Source organism: Macrotis lagotis, chromosome 4 (genome assembly GCF_037893015.1).
Source record: "Macrotis lagotis isolate mMagLag1 chromosome 4, bilby.v1.9.chrom.fasta, whole genome shotgun sequence".
Taxonomy (NCBI): Eukaryota; Metazoa; Chordata; class Mammalia; order Peramelemorphia; family Peramelidae; genus Macrotis; species Macrotis lagotis.
Genome location: NC_133661.1, coordinates 29,432,866 through 29,456,516, shown reverse-complemented (window position 1 = coordinate 29,456,516; position 23,651 = coordinate 29,432,866). Strand labels below are relative to the sequence as shown.

Here is a 23,651-nt window from a genome sequence, read left to right as displayed (position 1 = left end):
AAAAAAAAGTGGAAATGAGGAGAGAGTGCATTTCAGTCGAGGGATGTGGCCAGTATGGAGACAGGAAGTGGCATGCCATGTGTGACGTACAGTAAGAAGACCAGTTTGGATTACTGTGTGCAAGAAAGGAATTACTATGTAATTAGCCTGGAAAGATAAGTTGGAGCCAGGTTGTGAAAATATTTCACTGTAGACTGTGTGCATTGTAGAGGAGATGTAAAATATCCTGTCTCTAAAAAGCTCTATGGAGATTGCAGCTATTATTGTGCAGGTATCCTTTGTTGCTTATTTGAAGTTTAAATTTTTGTCAATATCATTGTTAATAATTGTTTTGGATTCAAAATTATTGATGTTTACTGGTAGAGGCAAAATAAAAAACCTTAGTGCTATATGTGCATATGATTTCCTGTATGAAATGTCACATTTAAAAATCCCCACAAGGAAGTATATGGGGTTTTGTTTAGAGGAGGTACAGGATATATGGTGATGTCATACTGAATATTTGAATAACAAGTTAGGGCTTGGGAAATAAAGATATGAAAGAATTATATGTGAATGATTGTATATGTATTTCATGAGGACTATCTTTTTCCCATTTTCCCACTAAGTAGTTACAAGGACCAATTATATTTTGACTCTATGTTTCTGATCCCCACAAGCTCTGACTGCCAAGGTCCCATGACCTCTAACACAGGCCTGTGGGAGAGAATAGGGAAGGACCCAGAACTTATTGCCAAGAATGTGAGAATTATTGGTTGCATGGTATGGATTCATTACAACCAAAACTCTCCATATTTTTCAGATCTTAAAACCTTTGGTAACTTATAATATAGATTGGCACACAAAATTTTCCTAAAGGGATGCACAAAATAAAAAAAAGCTACAGGAAAGACAGAGGAAAACCCTGGGAAGAAGAGAGCTCTAAAAAATCACATGGTTTTATTGCAGAAGTCTCCCCTGCCTGGCAATCCTGTCTTTACCTTGATGACCCTTTATCTCTTTGTCTTTGTATCTGTCTCCCTTTATTCAAGAAAAATGAAATTCCACCTCCATAAAGAAAGACTGAGGTTTTGATATTCTACATTTTTCTAAGTTTCCCATTCTTGCCTCTTCCCTTGGCAGGGAGGCATGGACAATTCAACTCTAAGCTTCTTCCAATGCCTTCCTTTATAGAAGACTCAAAAATTCCTTGGTATCTCCATTTTTTCTATCAGCTGTTCTGCTTGGCTTTTATTCTTTCCATGCTGTGTACCTTTTATAGACCTCTTCCCTTTCCTTTTCAATTTCCCTTTATTTGTTATCTTCACTGCTCCATTAACTGTAAACTCCATGCGGTCAGGTTTCATTTTCTCATTTGTATACACAGAACTTAGAAATTGATTTGAAAAGGGAAATCATCTCTTCAATGACCATAGATAGAAGAATTCAAGGACAAGCATTTCATATAGTAATGATGGAGCAGGACTTTGATTATCTGCACATTTGGTGTTCTCTGTGCTAAAATCTGAGAACTCACTTGCCTTATTGATAACTTCATACTTCAAAAGGTTAATGAGCCAACAAGGGAGAATTCTATTCTAAATCTGATTTCCAACTAATTGATGAGAAACTTAGGGGTGAATTGACCCCTCTTTCCTAGGATTTGTGAGAGAGGCAATAAAATCTGGGTATAGCTAATATGCAATTTGAATTTGGGAGAGCAATTTTCTTTCTTTCTTTTTTTTGTAAGGCAAATGGGGTTAAGTGGCTTGCCCAAGGCCACACAGCTAGGTATGGGGAGAGCAATTTTCAAGGGGTTCAGAATAAAACTTGGTAAAATTCAATGAACAAAATTCTACAGGGGACATCAACCCAGTAGGGATGCCAGGTGCACAGGAATGAAACTCTGAAGACCCAAGTAGAAATAATTCTGTTGGTAAAATAAAAAAGTGTATTATCTGAAGAGACTGATGTGGATGCATAGGAAACTCTTTAACTTAGATTTTAAAAAGGTGTATATATAGAAGTAGATACAAGGCTAGCTAACAGAGAAGAAATATGAAATTATAGTAGCATTAGGGGTGTTAAAACTCAGAATGATCCAAAGTGAAGAAGAAAATATGAGGACAATAAAAATTTATATCTGGGAAAATAAGATGATAAGATATGAACAAGACCTTTAGGGTGTATGAGATAATGTTAACTGTTAATGGAGGGAAAGTAGAACTGCTCCATTGTCCTTTTGTTACTTGAAATGACAAAATAAAAATAATGGGGAGTTTATTTCCCCCCTAAACTCAAATAACTACTCTTTAATTCAAGACACCAGAGTTAAACAAATTTTGGGGGTATTGAAATAACTATTGAATGTCAAACCATTGTTCATGATATTTGAAATGTCATGGAAAATTGGAAAGACATCATAAGATAGGAGATTGAATCTCCTAGTTTTCCAAAAAGGAAAAAGAATCTACAAAATTTAGGCCAATGCTAGGCTTCCTTCTTGCCTCTTAGTGTTCTTGTAAAATAAAGGATACAAATTCCAGTGTTTGACCTCAGCAGAAACTTGCTGGAGATTTATAAATTCCAGAATTTTCTCAGATTTCAAAAAGAGTTGTCACTATAGGAAAGGTCCAGAATTAGTATCCAGTATGGGCAGGTGTCATAACTAATTCCCCCTCCCCAAGCAAATATTACAGTTTGTATCAGAAATCATCCTAAAAGGTGAGTTTATTCATGACATTCCAGTCAATAGTACCCACCAACATTCAGAGATAAATTCAATGGAGAACATTTATTGGGCAACTATTTCAATACAAAGCTTTAACAGTTAATTGAACCATAAATCTATATGAGTATCTTTTTTATTGTTTGTTTTACAATGTAAATTGCTGTGTGCTATTATCACGCTGTTTTAGTATAAATTACTTTCAATGACAGTCACTTACAATATTGGAGTTAATGTTGCAGGGGCTATAATATTAATGGAGAAACAAAACATCCCATTTCATAATGTTTGTACTACCTGACAATGGAAAAGTTTAGTGGGCTGGTTGTGGTAGTTCTTGTGCTTATAATCCCAGCTACTGGGGAGATTGAGGATGGTGGATCTCTTGAGCTCAGGAGTTCTGAGCTTCAGTGGCCCAAGTTGATCAGGTTTTTCTACTGGCATCAATATGGTGATCCCCCAGGAGTAGAGAAGGAACCACTCACTGCTAAAGGAGGGGTGAACCAGCAAAAGTCAGTAAAAAGAATTAGCTTAAAACTCCCATGTAACTCCTGCATTTCTATCTTGGGGGGAGATGGGAGAAACAATATTAAAAAATATTCTATTTAATGTAATTTAAATTTCTTAAATTCATAAACTGAATAAGGATCTTTGATTTTTGTCAGTATGGCATAGTTTGATTCTGGGGGCTGTACTTACTAGCTGTGTGTCCCTGAGCATATCATTCAGCCTTTTGGTATATCCAATTAGCTCTCTAAAGCAGCTTGGAGCTCTGCATTGATAGAGGTGGTCATTCCCTATATTGATGCAATTACAATTCAGAACCAAAAGGAAAAAAATTAAAAAAGGGAATTCCCTGTGGGGAAACTCTTTATCAGTGCAGATTTCAGTCCTTCTACAATTGATATACTAAGCCTGCCTAAGCCTTTATGACTTTGTATCCAATACTGCATGTACTATACCAACCCCACCCCAATCCCCCTTAAAACCTAGGAATTATGTGTAATAACTTGGAAATAGTTTTTCTTTAACTTGCAAATTCATTTAAACAGTCGACTATACTTCTAATATTTTGTAGTATTTTAAAAGCTGAAATTTCATAGTATTATTGAATTCTAGCTCACTTCAAAATAATTTGATTTTGTGCTAAAATTAATCTAATTAATTTAAATGCTATAAATTTATCATGTAAAAGATTCTGGGAATAAAAAGGACACCCACAAATGCCCTGATTTTTATTAGTAGAATTGAATTATGTTTTCATATGTCAGGTTTCTTTTTTTTAAAGTTAAGCAGATGTTCTGATTGTTGGAAACTGTAATAAAAATGACAGACCATATTCCCATAGTGCTCTCTTCCCAAAGCTTCAGTAGCACTGGTGTTTCCATCACAATCATGCTTCTCATTTTACTAATGATGCCAATGACAAGTCTAATTCTCCTAGAGTAGTTGGCCTGGCACTAGACTTGTGATTTCATTGGTTTAGGAAACTTCTAGGGGAGGAAAATTCCTCTACCAAGAGAGGTTGACACCATTTCTATAGCTTATTGACTTAGAACCCCTCGACCCCCCAAGAGATAAATACCCAAGTAGGGATTTGAATCCCAGTCTCTGCTGACTCCAAGGTCAAAGCTCTTTTTATTCTATCATAATGGGGCCAACCTGTCTTTGCACATCTGTCAAGTTTGACCCCTGACTTGATTGGTTGTGTAACCAATGCTATTTCATGATTTTGGCAAATTTGGTATCAGTGAAAATCTCCTTTGCAGAAAAGGCATGAAATGTGTCCAGTAGAAGAGAAATTTTTGAATAAATATTTCAGAAAAGTGCTCTTAGGTTTAGAAAAGGAAGACTGTAATTATTTTTAAGTTTATGTTTTATCTGGAGTTTACATTCATTAAGATGTAAAATTACTAATCAGTCATAGGACCAGATCTATCATCTCTCTCTCTCTCTCTCTCTCTCTCTCTCTCTCTCTCTCTCTCTCTCTCTCTTTCTCTCTCTTGGTCTTTTCTATTTTCTCAACTTTATCTACTTTTTGTGTTTTTTAAAATAGAAATTTTATTAATATTTTTGTTTTATATGACTAATATTTCTGAATGCATCTCTCTTCTTCTCCCTCCCAGAAAGCAAATCCTTATATAAAGATAAGAAAATAAAAACCAGTTCTGAAAAACAAGCCAATATATTGGAAAAATACCCCACTGCTATTGCATGCAGTGCAGGATAGTATTTATTAAAGTCTTTTTCCTAATTTTAACTATTTTTCTATATGCTAATTTATGCTAATTTCCTATGTAGAAGGAACATTTGGTGTTTAGCTTCAGAGGTAAAAAATGTAATATTCACTTGCTGCTCTTCAAACAGAAGATCAATCAATCAGCCAGCTTTTATTAAGTACCTGCTGTGTTAGCCAGTGTCCTAAGTCTTAGAGATACAATGCAAAAAAAAAAAAATGTACTTGCTCCCAAAGAGCTTTCATTACAACACATAACTGAGAGGAAATTGCTTCTATTATATGAACCAGCTCAACTGATGTGTCCATTCCTTGTCAATAACTCATGTTCTTATATACTTCTATGAATTTGTACTTTTTAATGGATGCACATATCCTCTCTAATGATGCTGATATGATGCCATCTCTAACTATCAAATCTGGGTAACTCCTGTAAATTTTCCTGTAACTATGATGTGAGATGTTCACTCAGTTTGCTGGGGGCTTTTTCCCCTATCTCTTGATGCTATGTGGATATTCATGGAGGACATGTCTATCAATGACATCTCACTCTTGCTACATATATGAGCAGCCCATGTTTTCAGATGACATCATTTATTCTATTCCTCTTGGCCAGTCCTCCAGAGTCTGCTCATGACCACCAAGCCCAACTCCATTGTCCTTTGGATGACTCTAGACCCATGCCTATATAATCCATTTATTTTTTAACATTAATCTTGGTTTCTCTTAACTCTCACAAAATCAAGTTTTTCTTCCCTGTGTCCAAATTTGCAATATTTTACCTTTCAGTTTTGTCCTAGCTATTTTAAGTGCCTCCTGGCTACAGATGAGGGAAATTATCCCTTATTTTTGGATCTTACTGAGTGCTCTACTTCTTAGACTTTAAACAGAGAGTCAGGATACCCCTTTCTTCTATTTTTTAGTTCAATGGTGAAAAATACTCATTTTTTTTGCTTGGCAGGGTGAAGCCTTGGAAGTGTTGCAGTTTTCACCTGGCTAGTTGGTATATAGTTTTAACTTTTATAGAGTGAATGGAATTTTGACCCAAGTGAGTATAAAAGCCCAGTAGTACTACAGCCTCTAAACAGGCTATGAATCTGAACATTCTGCACTCATATTCCAAAGGGGATTGTTTAGGGCTGTGAGATAGTACTAATGATACTTCTTCATGAAGTGAACAATAAACAGAGAACTGGGAAGACACTTTTATCCCAGCTGGGCTTAGCAGAATTCTCTTCCGCAATATTCTTATCAAATGGTCATCCAGATCCCTGTCTAAAGATTTTCAGTAATAGGGATACTGCTGCCCTTTGAGGTGGTTATTCAACTTTAGAATGATTTTTTTCCTTATAATCAAGCAGAAACCAACCTCTCTGTTTTCATTGTATTTCTTCCAGTTTTTCACCCCAGGGACAAGCAAAACAAATCCAACCTCACTTCCCCATGAGGGATGGTGGGATGAATTGAAAAGGGTTCAATTCAAACCATTTTTTTGTCTGAGAATTCTCTCTAGAATATCCCTAGTAAATGCTTGATCACCATTTCTCTTCTTGAAGACTTCCATGAAGGGAGACCTCTGTATCCCTCAGAGTCATTGTCTCCTACATTGGACAGCTCTAATTCTAAAGAAGTTTTTCCAAGCATAAATTTATCTTTCTGCAATGTTCACATATTACTTTTGGTCCTAATCTCTGGGGTCAAACATCATAGCAGTTATGAATGATGACAATGATGATGATGACAAATAATATTTACTTTTAATTGAAATGCATATTATCTCATTTTTCCCTCAAGCCTATGAATGGTAGTTGTTATTACTCCCATTTTACTGATGAAAAATGTGACTTGTTCAAGGTCCTATAAATAGTAAGAGTCTGAAGCAGGAATCAAATATAGGTCTTCCTCTTTCCAAGACCAGTGTTTTCTTCAATTCCTTTTCTGTAAAATAACTTTTCAGATACTTAAACATAAAAATCCTAGTCTTTCCTTCCTTTAACTAAATCTTATATGGCATAGCATGGCCTCAAAATTCATTGTTATATCTAATTATACTGTAACTTATTATATGATGAAGGATTTTCAAAGATTTGACCACTATGAGAAATTTCATTTTTCCCCATTATTCACGGTATTATTTTTTTCAGGTGAAGCATTGAAGGTGTCTGCTGAAACATTTACTGACGATCCCTGTTATCTGCCGAAGAGGGAAGCTGTTGTCCAGGCTGCCCGAGCCTTATTGGCTGCTGTCACCAGGCTGCTCATCTTGGCTGACATGATTGATGTCATGTGCCTCCTGCAACATGTGTCTGCTGTAAGTAGAATGTGGACTAGTGCAAGATTGTCCTTCTTTAGCTTCTTGGGGTGGCATAGGGATGGTATTCTCTGTATTGTACTTCTCAGTGGGAAATAGAAGGTGCCCTCTCAATGAATGCATCACTCTTTGTTTGCAAATGTCATTGGTGATTGACTGTATCCATCTAAGGTCATTCAAGTCAATCCAATAACCAATTTATTAAACTTCTGTTGGGTAGATCCCATGCTAGGGTCTGGGGATACAGAGAAAAATAAGAAATTATTGCTCTTGAGTTTACATGTGTCTGTGGGTCTCTGTGGGTGTGGGTATATGTGTGTGTATGTGTATGTGTATGTCTGTCTGTCTGTCTCTCCTGGCTTTGTGGCTAACTTTCTAATTAATAGATGGTCCCTAAGCAATATGTCCAAGGTCACAATTGTCACTGTCTTTCTCTCCACTTTTTTCACTTAAAGTCTTTCCTTTCTTTGCTCTCTACTTTTCTCTTTGCATAGAAGAAAGTGATGAAGAGAAGAAATGGGAACAGCACTCTTGATTTGTAATGAGAACACTCTGTGTCTCCTCCACTGTCCATTCTCTCTTCACCTTGCATTTTTTCCTTTTTTCATCTCCTTTTATGATCTATCCTTTGAAGGTTAAGTTTGTTTTGCTTTTGATTACTACCCCTGTGAATGTCCCCTCCCTCTTAAATTCTTGTTTTCCTGTTCCAATTAATTTCTTTGTTATATTACATGAAATACTACTCTAAACTCTATCTTTGAGTTTTCAACCTACCTTTGAATGGTTAAGGTAAGTGTAAGGTTCAGCTGATGCCTGCTCTATCTACCTCTTCATCCTCATTTGCATATTCTTCTCTTTGCTAATATCAAACTACTCCCCATTCTTCTTACTTTCTTCCTTAGTCTATTTTTCTCCTCTTTTTTTTCCCTCAAGAATATAAAAATGGAAAAAAAAAGCTTTAAAAATCCTCCGGTTTTTGTCTCATTTAATTTCTTCTGTGTCACTTGAAGACTTAAGGTTCTGAAGGGAATCTTCTTAAAATGGAATAAACAATTCAGTGATTCCAAGACACAATAAGAAATAGTAGAATAAAAGCAAAAGATTAGAAAATAGAAGATAATGTAAAGGATCTACCATCAAAAATGTCTCTTCCTCTCCAAGAATAATCGCTTCATCACTGTTTAACATCTGATTGCTCAAATGTTTTTACCTGTCTACTTTGTCTTTGACAACTGTGCTTGTATTTCAAAATTCCTCCTCAATTAAAGATCTGTTTTTCCCACTCTAAGATTATACAAAGTCACACAAAGTATTTTATTCTTAGTTGTAAATGTTTTTCTTTTGATTTTTGGAATATTGGATTCCCCAATTTTTTCCTCCCTTTATAACCATTGCTACTAGATCTCATATTCTCTTGAGTGTAGTATCTTAATATTTGGACTATTTATTTTTGGGATCTTACAGTAGTTTTTCTTTGACTCAGAAACTCTGTACTTTGATTATGACATTCCTTTGAGTTTTCATTTTGAGGTGACTGATATAGCTTTCCTAGTTTCACTTTGCTCTGTGATTATCATCAATTTTGATGGTTTTTCATTGATAATTTCTAGAACTAGATGATCTCTAGTTTTGTTTTTGGTCATGGTTTTCAGGGAATCCAAGAATTCTTGAATGCTTTTCCTGGTCAGTTATTTTTGATGGTATATTCCTTATATTATCTTCTATTTTCCAATCTTTTGCTTTTATTCTACTATTTCTTATTGTGTCTTGGAATCACCGAATTGTTTATTCAATTTTAATTTTTATATAGGTCATTTCTTGGTCAAGATTTCCTAGATTATGGCCTAAAAGCTACTTATCTGAATCTAGTCTCAAGCACTTGACTCTTACAAGCTGTGTGACCTAGGACAAGTCACCTAACCCTGATTGCCTCACATCCAGAGTCATTTCCATTTGTCCTGATTCATATCTGGCCAATGGACCTATATGGCTGTGGAGGAGAAAGTGAGGCTGGGGACTTAGCACAGTAATTCCTCACTCAAATCCAATTCATGTGCTTGTCATGATATCACCTTCCTGATGTTGTGGTCTTCTTTGCAAATGGATAACTATTATTATTATTATTGTTATTATTTAATTTCATTTATTATTCTATTTGTGATATTTTAAAATTTCCTATCCTCTCTCTCTCCTTTATTTCCACTTCATAGCTTGTGGCAAATCCGTTTTTTTCCTCTGAAGATCTGTTGGTTTTTGGCATGGAATTAATCTCTTCTGAGTTTTAGCTCTTGGGTAGTTTGATCCAAACTATTTCTTTGAAGTGTCTTTTTCTATTTAGTTCAATCCTCACATTAATTTGTGATTTGGAACTTTGTGCCAGAGCTAGACACTATGTCTTCCCACACTTTGGAATGGATTGATCTGGCCCTTATTGATCTTAATCTCAATTTCTTGAGAGTGATTTGGCCCTGTTTGTTCTCTATCACTCTATCACACTATCAACCTCTATCACTTAGGTTCCTGCTGCTGGCTTGTACCTCTTTTTTGGTTTGTGCTTAGTGTATTGGCAGACTGCAGTGTCCTTGGTCAGAGTTCTGTGGTTCTCTGTTCCCTCTCTGGCTTCTCTGGTCAAGACATTACTTCAAGTTCCTGACTTGTTCATCTGAGCTTCTGCCTGCTTCCCTAATGGGATTTCTGCTCCAATGTCCACAGTTTTTTGCTAGCTTTTTTTCTGTATCCTGTTAATAGACTGGATGGAGGCTTTTACTGATGTTTCCCTTTGCTTTTCTTGATTTTCATTTGATCTGTTTCTCTTTTTAGATCATTGTTGCCCAAGCAGTGACCTACATAAAAATTAAAATGGACCAAACAATTCAATGATTCCACGACACAACAAGAAATAATACAATACAATCAAAAGATTAGAAAATACAAGGTAGTGTAAGGCATCTACCATCAAAAATAACAAAGTATGGGAGAGTTGGGCTTCTCTATGGCCTTTAATGTCACCAGAATGAACAGAAATCTCTAATTAAAATAAAAGTTTAATTGTAGCTTTAAGAATCATTATTGTTTTTCAATAATATTCTGTCCCCACCGAACCCTTCCTTTTAACCAAAAAAGTGCTGTTGAGCAAAAGAAATTGATGCGCTGTAGACTGCACTTAGCACACAAAGTCCACCACTTTTCTAACAAAAGAAGGGACTACAAATTATGATCATTATGTCACTTTGTTTTGCTTAATAGTACTTTAAAATTATTTGTTCAAAGTGGGGACATACCTCTTTCTTTTTGCCTCATATGAAACCAAAAATCATTTTTGTTGTCTTTTGCATTTTAGGGAACAAAATGTTAGTTAATTCTAACCCTTAGGCTTCATCACATCATGCTTAGGTTCATTCTACTGGATTATGTCTGCATTGTATTCTATGCCCCTCTTTCCATAGTGGAGGCCTATTTTGGTGTAGTGGCTTGAGAGCTGACTTTGGAGTCCAGAAGACCTGGGATCAAGTCCTGCCTATAGCCTATATTAGAAGTGTTACCTTGGGCAAGCCACTTTACCTCTTAGTTCGCTAGCAACTATCTAAGATGATGCCTTGGCAAGGAAATATTAGAAGAGAGAATTTCTTCACCTTGAAGTTCCAAATATCTATGAAATCACAAATATAGGTCCTATCTTTTCCTTTAATTTATTAAAAAAAGTTACAACAACAACAATAATAAAAATGAGCATTTATATAACCGGGCAGTTAGGTAGCCTAGTGGATAGAGTTCTGAACCTGGAGTCAGGAAGACCTATCTTCCTGAGTTCAAATCTAGCTTCAGACAACTTACTATATTTGCCTCAGTTTCCTTATCTGTTAAATAAACTGGAGAAGGAAATGACTCCAGGATCTTTGCCATGAAACCCCTTTGGGGTCGTGAAGAATAAGAAACAATTGCAAAATGTTTTTCTAACACTTTAAGTGTTATACAAATATTGCCTCATTTGATCCTTATAGCAATGCTTTGATGTTGGTGCTATTTTTATCCTCATTTTACAAATAAGAGAACTGTTTGTCCTTCATTCTCAAAGAAGATCATGACACCTGGGAGGTGATGCCATGATCTCTCTCTCTCTCTCTCTCTCTCTCTCTCATATCTATCTCTCTCTCTATATATATCTTTATCATTTATATCTATATTTATACCTATCTACTCATCTACCTATCTATCATTCTATCTATCTGTCTGTCTGTCAGTCTGTCTATCTATCTGGACAACTGGAGATGGCTCTAGATGCAGCGGGAGACTTTGACTTTTTAAAGCTACATCTTTCGCAGGTATGCTGAGGCAAGGACCATTTTACAGATAAGGGAACTAAGACAAAGAAGTTAAGTGATTTGCCCAGGAATCTACTACTACAGTATGGCACCACCTCACTACCTTTAATAGAGAAGTCACTATACAAGCACACAGTTTTCTGTAAATCTTGTACCCTTTAACTCTTTATAGAGATTAACTATGATTACAAAGGCCCATTTTATAGAACACTTTCCCTCCTCTAAACTTCTCTAGGAATTTTCTCTTTCACATTCTAATCTCATGGGAACATTAATTCAACAAATATTTATTTGGCACCTTCCTTAACCTGGATAGCCCTATGCTATGGCTGTAAGATTGTTTTGAAACTGACTTTAATAAAGACTATTCAGTAGATATTTAGGAATCACTATGAGCAGAGGGCTGAGTTAGGGCTAAGCTAGGGCTGAGGGGACACAAACCCTTATACATTTTCCAATATGTTATAGGGACAAGACAAATAATACCAATAGCTATAATACATACATACATACATACATACATACATTTATGGTTCTTTCAATATTGCTTTTTTTATGGATTCCAAGGCAAAATGGTCACTTTCTTCTAAGGTTTTACCTCCAGAATTGGGTAGTATCATAATAACAATCTAATCTAACTTCCCATTTTACTGATGAGGAAACAGACCTTAATAGCTATGGATGAGTCCACAACTGGTAAATTGCAGAGCTAGCATTTTAATAAAAGATTTCTTTTTTAATATTTTTATTTTTTCCAACAACATGCAATGGTAGTTTTTAACCAATCATTTTTGCAAGGTTTTAAGTTTTACGTTTTTCTCCCTCCCTCTCTTCCCTCCCCCTCCCTGACAGAAAGCAATCTAATATACTCTACCTTTATAACTAGGCTAAACAATAGATCCATATCGATCATGTTGTGAGAGAGAAAAAAAGGGAGAAAGAAAACATAAGAGAGAAAAAATGGCATAATATATGTCAACTTTTAAAAGTTGAGGACAGTAAATTTTGATCTTCATTTAAACTCCACAGTTCCTTCTCTCGACATGGATGGCATTTTTCATCACAAGTCTTTTAAAATTGGTCTTTGATTGTTGTCCTGCTGAAATGAACAAGTCCATCACAGCTGATCATCACTCTATGTTGTTGTTGGCGTGTATTATGTTCTTCTGGTTCTGCTCATTTCACTCCACATCAATTCATGCAAGTTTTCCAGTAATGCAGGTTTTCTGAATTCAGATGTTCTTTATTTTCTTCTAAGATTTTTCCAATTAATTTTGCCTTTTGGCAAAATCTTGGTCCTGTCTTCTCCTTCCTTCCTTCTGAGAGAAACATCAGCAAGGTATGACAAGATTTCATAAGATACTCTGCTTTAAGCAGAGGGAGGAATCTAGAAGAATTCTGAATAGTTGAAGTTTCTCATCTTGAAAATATTTTTTTGCCTCTGTATCACTTCCGTGTTCTAGTTTGGGAAGTAACATTTTCCATGTTTTTAAGCTATATAGTGTTCTCATCATTCTCTCACTTGTTTCTCTTTTATTTTATCATCCCAATACTCTCTGCTGCATTTGCAACCACAAAGCAATAGACTTCCACCGAGATATAGAGCATCTTAAATACCACAATTGTTTCCATCTCTTTTGAAAAGATTTGTTTCTTTTGGACAAGATGCATCATTCCATTGGGATCCTCCTCATTCAAACACATCTCATTCATACTCTTTACACAATGCTAGAAGCTTTATTTCATTTGACTCTTGAAACAACAATGTGGCATTGGTAATACAGTCATGTTATTAAGTAATTTTTATATTGTCTGACACTATATGACTCCATTTGAGGTTTTCTTGGTAAAGCTACTGCCATGTCCTTCACTAGATCATTTGACAGATGAGGAAACTCAAACAGAGTTAAGTGACTTGCGCAGGGTCACACAGCTAATAAGTGTCTGAGGCCAGCTTTGAACTAAGGAAGCTGAGTCTCTGGACCTGGCACTCTGCCCATTGCACCACAAGTATAGTCATTCTTATTTTACATAAGTGAAAAGTATGATTTTAAATGAAATAATTTGCATAAGGTCACATGAATGTTTTGATGTCAGAGCTAAAATTAGAACTCAGGTGTTTTTGGCCACAAGTCCAGTGTTCTTTTGCTCTGATTCATCCTGCCTTGGTTTCACTGATACCTATGCTATTATTTTGTTTACCTCTCTTGGTTAAAGTTTAAAGTTAACTTTGGTTTATTGCCTATATTCGATGGATAGTTGTATAGATGTCTAAGGACATAAGTATTTTTCATGACCTCCTTCATTGTTGTTTTCTCCTGAGAATTACTGGGTACCACTCTTACAGAGTGTGCTCTCTGTTTTCCTGTGGTCCTCTAGAGGATCTGGTTTTATAGTTTTAGTTGGATATTTTTCTTCTTCTCCCCTTAAGTATCCATTTATAGCACTCTTTATCAGCCTAGCAGGTCTCTTGCTTAGCAAGTTTTTCTTGTATTCTCAAGATTAACAACATCCTTTGCCCATCATTCTGGTGTAGGAGGAGGCCATGGTCCAGAAAACCAAACTGTTCTGATACCACTTACATGATTATTTGCATTTTTATATTTAATCTAAGTGAACAACACATCAAGAATTTATTACTCAGAACATGCTAGATTCTGGGGATACAAAGATGGAAATGACAGCAGTTATGATCCCAAGAAGCTTAAATCTGTTTCCTAGTCTGTAGAATGGGAATGATAACAATGGTTCTTGTTCAATAATCTGCCGGGGAAGACTTAAATGTAATACGAAAGGGTTTAATTTGAATTCCTGCAATTTAAGGTCCCCCCAAAATTCAAGGCCACTCTTTCTTTCTAATCTTATCTTATTAATCTTCTATATATTCTTTGGAATTGCTAAATTAGTCTCTGTCTTTGAATATACCCTGAATTTTGATGCTCCTCCCTATTTGCATCCTTTCTGAAATGTGTCCACCTCCATGTAGCTCTCCTTGATCCGTTGATCCATTATGTGAGATTCCCCCTCAAGTCTCACATGATATTTACGTGTACCTCTCTAACACTCACATGTGATATTGTATGTAATAGTTATCTGTGTTGGTGCCTAATTTCTCTACTTGACCATGAGCTCCATGAAGCAGGAACTGGAAACCAAAAGAACTTAATAGAATGTTCATTGTTACTTTTAGGACACATCATTCCCTGAGGACATGCCATAGCCTGAAAAAATAGCAAATGATGAGGTCAGTTTTGTGTCTGAACCCAACAAGAATTTATTACTGACTTGCAACATGTGAGACACTGTGCTAGATCTTGAGGTTATGAAAAGAGAAATGACAAAATTATGATACCAAGAAGCTCAAATTTCAGTTTCCTAATCCATTGAATGGGCATAATAACAACTTCAAGGGAGACAATTATAAAGCTTTTGTTCTCTTAAGTTTCTTTCCCTTATTGAATTATGGCATCTCCCCTGAGAATAATGAAAGCATAGAATGCTGAGCATTTGGCTAGCTACTGTGTCTCTTTTCAAGGACATAGGCTGAGACCACTGACTGGTTTAAACATGGGCCCCTTAATAGTCATGAATGTAATAGCATCTTCAAGTTCTTACTGACCAGGGTTGTATTAAAAGATGGTTACATTCAGGAATTCCTGATTCTGCACTTTGGAAAAGTAAATGACTCCTTGAGGAAATCCAAGATTGCATTAACTTGAAACTGAGCCAACACAAGGGTTAGAGGAGGGGGAGTTGGAGCAGAGGAGTTCAATATTGTCTTTCCTCTGGGGGCAGAGAAGGATCTGCAGCAAATCTGTGGAATTGGATTACTGTTGTATTGGCTTTGACATTCTTGTAATTTTCAGTGAATTTTTAAAAATGGCAGGATTTAAGTGTACTTCATTATCATTCCAACTGACTGAGTCCACATTGCTGATTAATCAATAAAAATTTATTCAGCACCTGTTCTGTACCAGACATACTGTAAAGTATGGGGCATACAAATAAAGATGTGAGGCGGTCCTTGTCCTTGAGAAGCTTATCTTTGATTGACAGCTCCTCATATGTCTTAATTCTCTTCCATGGAGATTGGAGCTCCAAGTTACTCTAATGGGACTTAGAATCACAGTGCCTTGGAGTTAGATGGGACCTTAGAATTATTTAGTCTATTTAGCCTAGGATCAGAAGCCCTTTTACAAGAGAGTCCACAAACTGCCCTCAAGTCTTTGTATGAAAACCTCTTTTGGAGCTATCCTCTCCTTGCACCCTCCTGAAATAACCCATTCTGTTTTTTGATTGATATTTGCCCTTATGTTAAATTTCAATTTACCTTCATGCAATTTCTACCTGTTGCTCCTTGTTTGTTCTTTTGCATAACATTTCTGATTCTTTCCCCAATTGACAGTGGTTTTTATATTTGAAAATAGCAATTGCGTCCTCTATTCTGAGTCTAATTGCCAAACATCGTCAGTTCCTTCACCCAATTCCTGTATAGCTTGAGTTTCACTCTAAATTTTCTCCTCTGATTGCATTCTTGCTTATCAATTTCCTTCCTGGGATTTTAAATCAGGGACCTTAGTGATCATCTAGTGTAACCATTCATTTTTCCAGAGGAGGAAACTGAGGCAAGGAGGGACAATGTAACTTTCTGAAATCATAGGGGTACTAATGGCAAGGCAAGAATTAAAATCCAGAATTTTGATTCCAAATTCAATGCTCTTCCCATCATTCCATGGATTTAAAAAACTCTGGACTCTTCATTTTGAATAAAATCAGTGAATTTGCTCATCAAAGTGATTTATTTCGCCACTTTCTTTTGTTTCTTGTGCAATATTGAATATTGAGCACAATAAAAGGAGGTGTTGATCCCTATAAGTTTTGGTTGAGCTTTCCATATCAAAAGACCAGGTAACAAGATCAACATCACCAATAAGGGTTAGTATAGTATTTATCAACTCCCTATTTTGAGTGTGTTTTTATCACTTAATTTGGAAATTGGTATTCTGAGTTCACAGGCTGAGCAATGGCTCTCCAAATAAATGGTGTTTATTTTCCTTTCACAGGAAATCATTCATTACTGCATTGGTCATTGAATCTTTCAGAGGACAGTTGCTCTTGATGGGTGGGATTCTGTAGGTGGTGGGTTTTTTTCTCTTTCTGAAATTTATTTTCAGTAGAGGGGGTAATGTTCTAAAATCCTTTTTTATTGGAAGCATTGTTGGGGTAGTTCAAAATCCTTTTATTTTAAGCACTTTGTCATTCTTGTTTCAGATTATCTCAATTTTAAAAAAATACTCTCCTCTCTTTTCTGTTACCCCTGCCTTGTCATGCCCCTTCTCTAGCCAGTGCACATCAAATTTGGAAGCTTACTTGCAAGAAACTTGTAGCTTCTAATTTATTGGCAAAAGGCTGCCACTGGCTCAGTGTATAGAGCATGGGTCCTGGAGTCATGAAGCTCTTGGTTCAAATCAGGCCTCTGACACTAGTTATATGACTCTGGGCATGTCACTTAACCTTATTTACCTCAGTTTTCTCATTTGTAAAATGAACTGAAGAAAGAAATGGCAAACCACTCCAATATATTTGTCAAGAAAACACTGTGCCAGTATTGGCAAGAACCAGTATGACTGAACAACAAATTTATTGACAACTTCTTGCCTCAGATGTCAGAGTCCAAAAATTAATCAATTGCACCTTTATTTGATCTTCTCCTTCCCTAGGAAGCACTAAGCCTTCTATTGTATTGCCAATTTGCTTTGTTATATGGGACAACCATACTGAACTTCTAAACTGAAGTTGGAAAAGGGTTTGAGTGCTTGTCTCATCTGTATGATGCAGCTGGAGGGAGCTTCTCACACCATCAATGACCTGTTTTTCTCCAGATCATTTTTCACTTATGGCTTGTACTGTTCTCACTATTAAAGTCATAGCTTATTCTGTTCCTCTGGAGCTCTGGTTGCTATTGTCTTTGTGAACCTCCTCAAGTCATTAATCTCTCTTAGACTCTAACCCTAACCCTCCTCTCTTAAATGGGCACAATAACATCACCTTCCCCACCGGGTTATTGTGAGGATCAAATGAAAAAATTAAGTGCTATGAAACCTATAAAGTTCAACATGAATCATAACAATTATTCATATTCTTTTTTTGAGTAACTAACATTCCTCTCCTTAGAGATTGAAGTTGTTCAGTCTTCTTTGTTGCTCTGAGTGTAAAATGAAAAGTTCCTTTAGTCTTGGGTTCTAGGCTCAGATCTGCTGCTACTTGGCCATATGGTTTGAACTCTAGAAAAGTGTAGTCAGTGGTTGGGGACTATGGATGCAGAATATTGCCTATGCTGTCAAACTTGGTTGATATGTGGGTTAATTTTGATAAAATGCTTTCCTCATTTTTGATTCTTTGTTACAGGCTATCTGGGCAGGAAGGGGGAGAGGAAACATTCGGAAAGAAAGCTGATATAAAAACTAAATATATCAATAAAAATCTAAGAGGAAATCTGTTTGCTCGACCACTTGAACTTGTCTCTTTTCCATGCTTGGGTCACTCTTGCAATTCCTCTAATGACTTCCTTATAGGAGAATGCACTTGGAATTGTGTTTCCATTTTCTGCCTGAGCAGAAACCATTTTGTTAATGAAAGACATTATATGCCAGTGAGTTCTCTTGGAAAACAGGTTTTAAAAGTTAGTGGTGCTAGTTCACAAAAACCAACACAAGTTATTTTTCACCATAACATTTTGCTTCTAGTGTAGTAGGCATCGTATTTACAATGTATGTATTTTGTTTTCTCTTCTTCCATTTTACTGGCCGTGTTATGGTCTCCTATGATGAATTTGGTTTTAGAACTTACCTCTGTTATTTATTAGCAGTGTGGCCATAGGCAATTTGTTGAACCACTCTGAGTCTCTGTTTTTTCATCTGTAAAATGGGTATGATACAGCCATAGCACCTACCTTCAAGGATTCTTATGATACTCAAATGTGGGTAAACCATTTTTGCTAGTCTTTAAAACATAATCTAAATGACACTATTGCTTTTTCATTCCTTTCCTGTGCACATAACTACTTACCCAATGAAGACTTCTGGGATTTCTTTTCTTTTCTCTCTCTAGGAGCAAGTAATCAGATTAGAAGTAGGAAGGTTATTAGAGATCAATTAATCTAATCCCCTCAATTTTAGGTGCCCCAAATCATACAAATATGAAGTGTTAGAGAAAGGATTTGAATCCAGTTTTTTCTGAATACAAAACCAGTGCTTTGGTTGACCTGTTGTGGATTCACTGATTATCCATATATAGGCAAATGACTCCCTGATCTATAAATTCATCCTGAATCCGTCTTCTAAACTCTGGCCTCATATCTTTCCTAATCTCCAGTGACGTGTGGGATATTGCTATGGGCTTTACTGTTTATAGCATTATTGTTCTCACTATCCTTTCCTGCTCCCCTAGTCTTCAGAAACTTTGGAGTGGTCAATTGAAAAGAACCATGGATTCAGAGATAGAAAGGATACCTTCTGGTGACAATGACTATGGTCACTGGCTCCAGGGCCATTGCTTGCAAGCTTCCTGGTAGTTGGTATCTCTTCCCCAAGCCACTCTTCAAATCTTGCCGCTTTGGGCCATTTCTCCAAGTCCTCTTTCTCATTTTACTGCTGGTGCCAACATATATTTCATGAGCTTGCTGGATGTGTAATCTGGAGAGAACATTAACTTTGGCTTTATTTTAAAATGCATTGTCAGAGAAACAGGAAAAATTATCTGAGAATGAGGAATAATACTGGGCTAAACCAACCATTTTCTGGCAAAGATTTTTCTGCAGAGCAGCATTTCAGAATGAGAGTCTTAAGGAAGGAGCTCAACATCATCTCCATTGTTTTATTTAGTGGGATGCTTATATTTTTATCTTTTTCATAACATCATTTAATAGGAATCCTTCTGGGATGTTAAGAAAGTGCACTTGTTGGTTTGTTTTATTTGTTTTTTGATTTTTTTTTCAATTTATTAAGACAATAGGTTAAGTGATCTCCAGATTAAGATGTATTTCAAGGAAACAATGTTGGAGCTTACATTTTGAATTATGTATTTAAAAAGATACCACAACCAAGTTGAACTTTTATGAGATTTTATGAGTTTAACTTGACTGTGGTATTTTTTACATAGAAATAGTATGGTTTTGGTATTTTTTACATAGAAATGTTTTTACACAGAAATGTTCATATAAGTATTTTTTTAAGTTCAGAACAATAATGTTCTTGTAAGTGTTTTTCAAGTTCAGAATAACTTGGTTGTATTTTTTTTTTTTTACATAGAAATGGTATCGTTGTGGTAACTTTTATACATAGAAATGTTTTTCAGTAGAAATGTTCATGTAAGTGTTTTTCAAGTTCAGAACAATAATAGAAACACCAGAAACCTACACACCCACACTCTGCATCTTGGGTTGTATAAGGAAGGAATGACTATAAGGGAATGGCATCTAACCTTGGTTGTAAGTTTGAATAATATTTTTTCTAGATAGCAGTGGGACCAGGTTGTCTAAGGCCTTAGTTTAAGGACTCCTGTCACTTTGAAGGTGACTCTTCAGATCCTGCTGTGTTCTAATTCTTCTAAGATCTTCTTAAATTCATATTCTTGCTATCCCAACACATATCTCACTAAGTGCTCACTATGATAAAGACCTCTTGTTTCATATTGGGGGAGTATAACTGGTTTAGTCTCTGCCCTCAGGGAGTTAGCTTCTTAACAGGTTAGTGCCCAAATACAAATGACTATTATTATATTCCAGGATATGATGATAGGGGAAACCTGACTGAGCACATTTGAGAATTGAGGAAAGAGCTACAACTTTTCCCTGGATTCCACCTGAGGGTGACATTAGTTTTGGTATCAGGGAGGGCTTCTTGAAAGAGGAGGCATCTGAATTGGACTTTGAAGACAAGGAAGGATTTCAAAAGATAAAGATGGTGGTAAATTTAGTTGCAAGTTCTGACTACTCTGTTGTGTGGACATTTTGATTTTTGAAGGGGAGTAGAAAAAGAACATTTGTATATGGTGCCCTAACAAAAACAGCTTAAGAAGAAAATAGTCTGATAGAAGGAGGATGAAGACTGTTCAGACTGCTAATATTTGTCCTTCTTTCTTCAGGAAGACCAAGGCATCAGGGAGGTGATGCCATGACCAGCACATGAACTGAATTTGAGTGAGGGGATGCTGTGCTAAGTCACTATTCTCACTTTCTTCTCTAGTCATCCAGATCCAATGGCCAGCTATAAATCAGGATGACTGGAGACAGCCCTGGATTTGAGGCAATCAGGGTTAAGTGACTTGTTCAGGGTCACACAGTTAGTGTCAAGTATATGAGGTCAGATTCGAACTCCTGTCTTCCTAACTCCAGGGCCTGTGCACTCTATCCACTACATTAACTATCTGTTCAGAGTGCTAGATAGAGAGAGAGAGAACACAGATAAAAGCCTTTGTCAAAAACCAAAGTTGGGGATGACTACGGTGCATTATTATCTGCTATCTTATTTATATAGAATGCTTTTTAGAGTTTTGAAAGCTATAACTGAGAGTATTCAAATCAAATAACTAGGTACTATGAGACAATTATGCATAAGGACTCTGGGGGTCACATCTGACAGAAAAGTGGATATTTTGAGTTTCTCTTCATAAAATAGAGATGAAACACTAGAAACTAGTAGTTCCTGCATTGAGGCATTAGAAACGAGGATATAAACATTGGAGCAGTCAGAAGACGGCAGCAAGAAAAGCTCCCTATGGAAGAAAGAATACAAAGGTTGGCGGGATCTGAGCATAGCTGACAGGTGTGCACATTGGGAACTGTTTGATTGGAGGCAAGTTCTCTTGGAAATGGGTTGGAGGAATGCCAATTCTTCCTTCTTTGTGGAGAACTGACTGGTCCTGTAGCCATTTAACACTCCTTACATCTGAGAGAGATGAAATCTCCCAGGAGCTTGCCTATGTTTGCCTTTACTGTCTTCTGTGGCTTGAGAGACAGAAACAGAGGATAAGAGGATAAGTATTGACTTTGTTGTGAACTATATTGACTGAAGAAGAGGCATAGCTTTACTGATAGATGATTGGAGAAAACAATCTTCGGCTTTTTGAAAAGCAGGTTGAAGAAAGACTATATCACTCTGTTGCTATCCTCACTTGAGAGGGAAGAAACCCTTAAGTGGCTTGTCTTCAATGCTCTTTCCTTTTTTTCTATGGAATGAGCAGAGAAAGTCCCTCTGTCCCATAAAGAGCAGACCTAATTAGCTTGCTCAATTAAAATTGTTCTTTCATTAAGAGATTATAATACTGACACTTTTTTTTTCTAAAAGAGCATATTACTTTCTCAATGCTTTGACATTTTGCATTCCTTTGTGATAAGAACTTGACGATGCTATGTATCCTTAGAATAGCAGAGAAGGGCTTGTTTTTTGAGCTGGAGGTGATATGAAGTACAGACTATCCCACAAAAAGATCATAGACTTGAAGACCTTTAAATAAGAATTGTGACTTGGTCAAAACAGTCGAATCACCTTATTCACATGCTTAACAGTTAGGGCTTTGTGTGAGCTCACTCTCCACCATGAACTTGTTATGCATTGATGGGAGAGTGTCACCCAGGTCACCAGAGTGAACTTGCATTTTGATCAGTACTTATTTTGCTTATGATTGAACAAAAGTTTGTTCCATTGACTGTGACAAAGGAAACATTTACTAAACAATAAGGCAATGGCAAGATTAATATTTTCAAAAGGTCTAAAAAGACACCACTCAGCACCTTCTACCCTTTCCCCATTATTGTCACCATGTAAATAGAAATGAGGCCAATATACAATTGAGAGCTATTTCATAATTTTGTTTCATGAGTTGGCATGTTTCCAGATCTTAAATAACTTGTGTCTTATTTGTAAGCCTTTTCAACATAACTGGGCTTTTCCATAGTGAAGAGATGTTGTCTATCAGAGTACAAGGAAAAGTTTTCCTTCTTGGCAGGGAATGTAGTCTCCTGGCATAACTTTTCATGACCAGGATCATCATCATCACAGAATGAAGAACCAGGGTAAAAGTTTTGTGTGGTTTAATACAATGTTAAAAACCATATAAAATAAAGACCATAAGTAATGATAAAAAAATTTGAGTGTAAACTTCTCTTATATTAAAATACTGACATTTAGTAAAATGATACTTTCCATCCTTATTCTCTTTTTCCTTTGCTATAGCCATAATAAATCCGAAGTTTATCTATTAATTTTTAATTTTACTTTCAAGTTTCAAAAATTTATTTTTTCCTTTATATCACACACACACACACACACACACACACACATATAGATATCAATATAGATATATAGCTATAGAAATGATGCCAGAAAGAACCTTTATTTTATTGACTACAGAAAATAAAGTTTGTTCAATTCTATTCAGTTCAATCCAACAAACATTCATTCAATTCCTATAGTATATTAGGCAATATTCTGGTCACATGAGTTGCAGGGACAAAATCAAAATAATCCCTGATGTTAAGGAGTTTACATTTTCCTGTGAAAGATATAGGGAATCAATTAATCACTGGCACTTATTAAAGGTTGACATTCACTGCACTAGTCACTGGACACGACATATATACATCTAAATAAATCCAGGATAATCTGTGTGTGAGAAAAGATCATCTAAGGTGATCAGCAGTGCTAGATATGTACCAGAGCTAAGCCTTGAAAGGTCACAAGTATGGGAGATGACAGAATTGGCTGAAAGTTTCTTTCTTTTACTTCTTTTAAAATGATTGTATACAATGTAGTATAATATGAGATGGACATATGTGATATATGTAAAGACAATGGGAATGATTTACAAGTAGCATACCTTGGAATTTTTGATTTCAACTCTCTAAGGTGAATCTTGAATCCATAAAAATCAGCAACTAATTCAATTTTCATATGGTTTCTTTTTATCTGTTTGATTATTATGAGTTGAATAATAAAAGTTCTGTGACATTGTAATTTAGCTCATCAACATTTTTCTCACAGACTGCTAAAAAAAATAAAAATGAGAGAGGGGATT

The 23,651-nt window shown here is 36.0% G+C and overlaps 1 protein-coding gene across 2 annotated transcripts in view; it reads left to right on the top strand.

Annotated features, from left to right (window-relative positions):
* Nucleotides 1-23,651, top strand: part of LOC141520652 (catenin alpha-3-like) — a 1,797,877-nt gene that overhangs the window by 117,728 nt on the left and 1,656,498 nt on the right. For both annotated transcript variants that reach the window (XM_074232362.1, XM_074232363.1), the window contains exon 4: nucleotides 7,088-7,254. In XM_074232362.1, coding sequence (XP_074088463.1) covers nucleotides 7,088-7,254 — 167 coding nt within the window. The remainder of the gene's footprint in view (nucleotides 1-7,087; nucleotides 7,255-23,651) is intronic.